Source organism: Electrona antarctica (assembly GCF_951216825.1).
Source record: "Electrona antarctica genome assembly, chromosome: 11".
NCBI lineage: Eukaryota > Metazoa > Chordata > Actinopteri > Myctophiformes > Myctophidae > Electrona > Electrona antarctica.
Genome location: NC_136792.1, coordinates 42,002,018 through 42,008,965, shown reverse-complemented (window position 1 = coordinate 42,008,965; position 6,948 = coordinate 42,002,018). Strand labels below are relative to the sequence as shown.

The 6,948-nt window shown below is 39.1% G+C and overlaps 1 protein-coding gene across 1 annotated transcript in view; it reads left to right on the top strand.

The window, feature by feature from the left end:
• The first annotated feature begins 1,616 nt into the window (after positions 1–1,616).
• Positions 1,617–6,948, top strand: part of mmp13b (matrix metallopeptidase 13b) — a 9,936-nt gene continuing 4,604 nt past the window's right edge. Inside the window, exons 1-7 of the mRNA XM_079514034.1 lie at positions 1,617–1,727; positions 2,334–2,444; positions 3,479–3,606; positions 3,907–4,055; positions 5,176–5,301; positions 5,691–5,846; positions 6,284–6,404. Of these exons, the coding sequence (XP_079370160.1) occupies positions 1,632–1,727; positions 2,334–2,444; positions 3,479–3,606; positions 3,907–4,055; positions 5,176–5,301; positions 5,691–5,846; positions 6,284–6,404 (887 nt within the window). The 5' untranslated portion in view covers positions 1,617–1,631. The remainder of the gene's footprint in view (positions 1,728–2,333; positions 2,445–3,478; positions 3,607–3,906; positions 4,056–5,175; positions 5,302–5,690; positions 5,847–6,283; positions 6,405–6,948) is intronic.

Here is a 6,948-nt window from a genome sequence, read left to right as displayed (position 1 = left end):
CCTTGCCTAAAGACCAGAAGCCCATTGGCCCAAGGAGGCCAGATTAAATTAAGTTTATAAATATTACCGGTACTCTCAACTACAGTACGGTATGTTGCATATCTTACGGTAACTCTTTCTGTCAGTCATCTTTATCCTGCCCTGAAAAGTGAAAAGCCCCAGCTGTATGTAATCATCAAAAATAAATATTATGGGCGCTCGTGTGGTGCAGTGGTAAAGTCTCTGCCCACCACAGATGTTGTGGGTTCGAATCCACCGGTACATCCGGCTTTGTCAAGCATCTATGTAGTCTTGCGTAGCCAGACAACTATTCCACAATCTCCGAATGCTATTTGGAAATTGTGAGAGGCAATAGTCTGGTAACGTGAGACTAGCATCTATGCAAACACAATTGGCCCATGTACAGGGAGGGAATCAAGTCGGGGAGGGTGATACTTCATACTGGTCATTGCATGACACTCCTACGGGCTGAGGTGGTGGCACCTGTCAGCAGGGAGTGTTGGGCGGGAGGTGCAGGATGAAGGCCCTAACTTTAATTTAATTAATACAAAAATATAACTTGTGTTTGGCTTTAGTATGGCCTATGTTTTAGTATACTTTAAACTGTATTGTCCCCCCTAACGTTATGTGAAGAATAGTCTTTGATGCTTTCTTTTTTTTGTTTGTTTGTTTTTTTTGCTTATTCAGTTTGTGGTTGGTAATGCAATACGTTGAGCTTTACCAGAACCTTTGAATCACATTCAGAAGGTCAACCAGGAAATTGATCCCACATGCAGACTTGGTCTGCGGAGCACATTTTGTTATTGTGACAAAACAACATCTTTTTTAATTTGAATAGGCACGCTTTATTCCAATGTAAATAGTTTGGCCAAATACACAGTTACAACAAAATTCAGTGTAGCATAAAGCAACACCCCAATTGTATTATTTTCATTGAAATATTTTTAGTATGGCTGGCAGATCTTAGTCACACGTCTCATCCTGAAATAAAAAGAGACAGAATCATCATGGGGGAAAAAAATGTATGAATAGCTGACAAGAATTAAGACAGAATACATACATACAGTACATACAGTACATACTATACACGCACGCACGCACGCACGCACGCACGCACGCACGCACGCACGCACGCACGCACACACACACACACACACACACACACACACACACACACACACACACACACACACACACACATATTACATAAACAACTGTCTTTAAAGCCTATTGAGAGGTAAAAATCTTCCGTGTTCATTTGAACTCATTTACAATTGTAAAATAAATGGTCTGTTTATTTAAATTAGTACACTCTGAATTACAAATGGATAAATTAACACAGGGGATTTTTTACTGTGTATGAGGTATGAGCTTATTTAGAAAACTGAAGTCATGACCATTTGTTTAAGGAATGCGATATGATTGCATTTTCAGGTGGGTTCAAAGCAGTCCTCCCACACCACAAACAAGAAACAAGCACTTTAGCACTTTTTTTTAAAGGACATGGAGGAAGTGGCTAGGTGCTTTTACATGAATCACCAGGACACTTGGAGTGAACAAAACACTATAAATACCCCTCAGAGAGGAGAGGTTCGATCTCAATTGCTGGTCTTTACAAAGACAGAGATAACATGGAAATGAGAGGCTTGCTGCTCCTGTCCATCACTGCTTGCTGCTCTGCTGTGCCTTTGCCTGCTCAGGAGCGAGAAAACTGGTTCCTAGCTGAGGTACTGTAACATTATGTATAACCTCTGTTTTAATACATTTAATACATTCTTCAGATCGAGTAAAATTCAGCTGACTTTGACGTAAACTATCTTTGCTGGACTTTTGGTATGTGGATTTTGTTGTAGCCTACTTTTTATTTGTTTTGAGGTGAGAGCCTTCCAATTGTTGTTTCATTAATAATCTTGCTACGTATATAAATGTATACTAAACCCAAATATTAATATTATACTTTTACTCCACTGCAATTATTTGAAAACTTTAGTTAATAGTTACTTAGATTTTGATTATTATTACAAAACATAGATTAACCACTTCAGCCCTATACACTTAGGCCGTTTGAAAATAGCTGACATACAAGCTCACAATGTGTCGCATTGTGAGCTTGTACATCTGCTACTGTATGTTCAAATGATCTTTATACATTTTATACAATTGAAAACTTGTGAAATGGGACATTCATAATGAACTTTTGTACTTTAAGTGATACCAATACTTTTGTACTTTTACTCAAATACATTTTGATTGCTGACTTAATAGTGTTTCTACATTCCAGTATTGATACTTTTACTTAAGAATAAAGTGTGTATTTTTTCCACCACTGACAGAAATACCTGAGACGGTTCTATGGCCTTCCTGCTGGCCTCCAAGGAACTCAGAAGTCTTCTGACACCATGCGAATCAAAATCAAGGAAATGCAAAGTTTCTTCAAATTGAAGGTGACCAGATGTACAAAAGACTAGTGATCATACTTAGTGAATGAATGAATGAGGGGGTAGATTGACACACGCATGCATCAGGGAACGTACACCGGGGTAGTTTGTCAGATGTCACAAATCACATCATGTCAGATGTCAATTGGGTTCATCTGCTTGCTTCTATAAATTCTGTATCCTGTGTCATCTGTGGCTTACAACTCTAGATCAGCAATGACGCCCTAGTTGCAGCATAGCTGCTCATGTCATTGACCCTGTGCACATAAGTAATGGCAAATGGATTTGAAATTGAATACATGGTTCAATGGTAAAATAATCATTAAGGTTTTTACTTTTGACCTCCCATAACTGAAGCCATGTAGATATGGGTTCAAAAGGGAGGGCTTTGTGGATCACTGCCCTCCACTCCCTCCTATCCAGTATCAGGGTCTGAAGCTTTGCAGTGTTGGCAAATTAATTAATCCAATTATTATTATTCTGAGAAATATACACTACTGTAGATGTAACTGAAGTAAAAGAGCAGTGCTTTACACTCAAGTAACAATAGAGGGTATGCGCGTGACATCATCATACCTGGAAGTTATGCGGGAAGGGAACGCCCACTGAGTGGCAAAAAACTACTTTCTGGCCTTGACAGCCCATTCATGCAAACAGAAAAAACTCACCAACATTGCAGCTGTACGAAAAGCTTGAATTATCCTCTTTCTATCTGCAAAGTTTTTGTTTCATAGAAATGTTATGAGCTACTTTATGTCAAGAAATGCCCTGCATTTGATTATGTTTCTAAGTGTCAGAGTTTGGAAGTGCTTGTTTTCAATAACACAACATTTTGCTGCCTCCTGCATTATGTGACATTTAAAACAGGTGGTACGCAGGATGGTTGAGTGATTTCCAACAAGCGCTTCCAAACTCCAACACTCCATGCTGCTCAATGTTTTGCCACTCAGTCTAGATGAGGGGGGCGTGTCCTGATGGGAAAATCATGCATGTGCATACTCTCTATATTGTTTTCTGATTTGTTTTCATGGTCTGTGCAGGTAACAGGGAATTTGGACAGCAACACTCTGGATGTAATGAAGTTGCCCAGATGTGGGGTCCCAGATATTGGGGAATACAACCACTTCCCCAGAAACCTCAAATGGCCAAACAACAATGTCACCTTCAGGTGGGAGTCTCATAACATACCGGGATACAGTACATGTTCATTATACAGTAAATACAGTACAATTACAGTACAATTAATCAATTTACTGTTAAAGTGTGTCTTATATAATTACAGCAATTGCCACACACACACACACACACACACACACACACACACACACACACACACACACACACACACACACACACACACACACACACACACAGAAACTTACTTTTGTTATTAATTTCTAACAATACAAGTTAATACAAATTGCTGCATACAAGTGACATTTCGTCCATCCTGTGACATTCATTCCAGGATAGTGAACTACACACCTGATCTAAACAAGGCAGATGTGAACAGAGCGGTCCGCAATGCATTCAACGTGTGGTCTGAGGTCACCCCTCTGACCTTCAAGAAGCTCAATGTGGGAAATGCTGACATCATGATCAGCTTTGGAACAAAAGGTGAGGTCAAAGGATTCTGATATACCGTAGCCTACTATACCATAACGTGGCTGTCGGGTTAGAAACTCTCTCTCCATATATATTTTATCATTTTTAAAACTGTTTTTATAACAGTTTTTTCTTTTCTTCTTTTTGTAAACAGAACAACCTGCTTGCTCATATTAATCAAGCTGAAATATTATTTTAGCGTTACACAAAAACAAGCTTTTGTTATTTTTTTATTTGAATCCTGGAAAGTAACAGTTTTGGACATATGAGCTTTCCACCCGACGATAGGCTAGTTGCATCATAAAATATTATTCAAATCTACATGTGGAACAGCATAACATATGGTATGCTTGCAGTTTTGTGGTTCCTGTATTTTCACAAATGTAACCTCACTAACCTGACTGCTACTACGTTTTAAAGTAAATGTCAATCTTGAAATGTATTCAGACATGAGAACATTAACATCTAACTGTGCAGTTGAGTAGCATAAAGCCAATTTTATACAATGCCATATCATATGACGGTGTTGATCTCTGGAAAAACAAATGATATATATTTTTTTCATTTATGTTTATGTTTATTCAACTTTCAGCATGATCACAGGTTTTAAAAGACAGGTGCCATTAAAAACACTGAATTATTTTGCCGATCACAAATATAAAACTTCAAATCTAAAATGCAATAGCCTATCTAAAATTCCAAATGGTGTAAAACTCAAATCTAAAATCCACTATCATTTAAAAGTCTGCACATATATGGGATTGGTGATTTTCTGTATCTCTCAGTTCTGCATGATGGGGTGTCCAGGTCGTCTCCATTTCTAGTTTGACGTCCAGAGATCTCTTTTCTGAGGGGAGGTAGCCAGTTCCTGAAGTTAGATTTGAACAGCTTCCTGGCGAAGTCAAGGCATAGGTGGGTGCGCCTCTCTGCTAGGGTGCACAATGTGAGGGTGCGGAGAGCTCCTGTGTATCCCGAGTACCTCCGGCCAAGAATGATTCTGCAAGCCCGTTTTTGGACTCTTTCCAGACTTTTAGTCTGGCTGGCAGTCAAGGAACTGTGCGAAGCTTAACATTGAAGTACCAGCTGTGAAGATCTGTTCTCTCTTCTTGGTCATGCCTCCTGTATTATCTAGAACATGGAGACTACAACCCTTTCGATGGACCTGATGGACTCCTGGCTCATGCCTATCCTCCTGGCAAGGATATTGGTGGTGACACCCACTTTGATGACGATGAACACTGGTCCAAAGACTCCCATGGTACGTGTGTCTGTGCACACAAGATTCACTGTCATAATTACATCCAAAAGCCTAATTGTAGACCCTAAATTGGCTATAAATAATATATTTGATAGCAAATGTTTCAATGTAGCCTACATGTTTCATGCCATAACACTTCTTTTTGAAAACATTTGTGACAAAATATTGGTTACATTGTGACCAGACATTGGTTACATCTGAAAGTTGTAGAAAGAAATGTTCCCAAGCGTAATTTGTTAAAAAGGTGTTAATATAGTAACTATACATATCCTAGTGCCCTTTCCCCCCCTTCAGTTAGTTAACGAGACTAAGATGACTAAGACTGGATGTTTGAAATGGCGGAAGAAACTCTATTTTAACTTCTTTCTTTCTTTCCTTCCTCCCAAAAGCATACAACCTATTTCTGGTGGCGACCCATGAGTTTGGTCATGCCCTTGGCATGTCCCATTCTAATGACCCAGGTGCTCTCATGTACCCAGTCTATTCTTATGCCAGAGGGTATCCTCTGGCTGAGGACGACATTGAAGGAATCCAAGCTCTTTATGGTGGGTAAATAAAATGATTTATACTCCAATGAAAATTATATTAGTTATACACTTCCCTGCTCCAGACAAAATTATTTTGCATATTTACATTGTCAATGGCATTCAATGTTTGTGTTAGGACAAACACTCCAAACTGGCCATTCATTGTCAATGGCATTGAATGTTTGTGTACAAAAACCCTCAAAGCTGGACATAGGAGGGGCGATATAATGCCAGTGGTTTTCAAAGGGGGTTCCAGGGACCCTCAGGGTTACTTGAGGGGGTTCCAAATGGACCCTTATAGGTCTGTAACTCTGAGAGTTATGGGGGTCCTTGAAATTAAAGCGTTAGACTATAACATCTCATTTCCATTCAGGAATCACTGCATTAGACTATAACATCTCATTTCCATTCAGGAATCACTGCATTAGACTAAAACATCTCATTTCCATTCACAGGATCAAACCCGGACCAGAGGAAGGTGAAGCCCAAACCTGATGCCCCCGACAAATGTGACCCCATGTTGAGTTTTGATGCTGTCACTGAGCTCCGAGGTGAAACCATCATCTTCAAAGACAGGTACAGTACACACCTAATTACTCTCCCACTAATATTATGTGAAACATAATTCACAGGGTGGCAGTTTGGCTCACATTTACCCCCGTTGATTTCCTTAGAACACATTAATGCTCCATTTTGGGAGGGAACCCCTTTTGGTGTTAGCATTATGTTATGCTTTAGCTATTGAAAAATAGCAGATCTACAAGCTCATAGTGCGCCACCGAGTGTCGCGCTACGAGCTTGTAGGTCTGCTATTTTTGAAAAATCGAAGAACGACTGACATAGAAACATAGCTTTTTCAGAAAACTGTCAGGATGTAGAAGAAATTTTTTAGAATCTGATCTCAGGTCAAAATGGGTTAACCATGTAGTCCAAGTGTGTGTCGTGCAGAAAATAGCAAAAGGGCGATAGCTGAAATCGCGATTTGTTATGAGATGCAGATCTACCTTCTTTGGGGGAGAAAAGGAGAACAAAATACAAATTCTCAAAATCAATTATTTTATTTCAAAAATATATTTTATTAAATTGTATTATTTGTTATAATATTTTAAATTGATAAGTT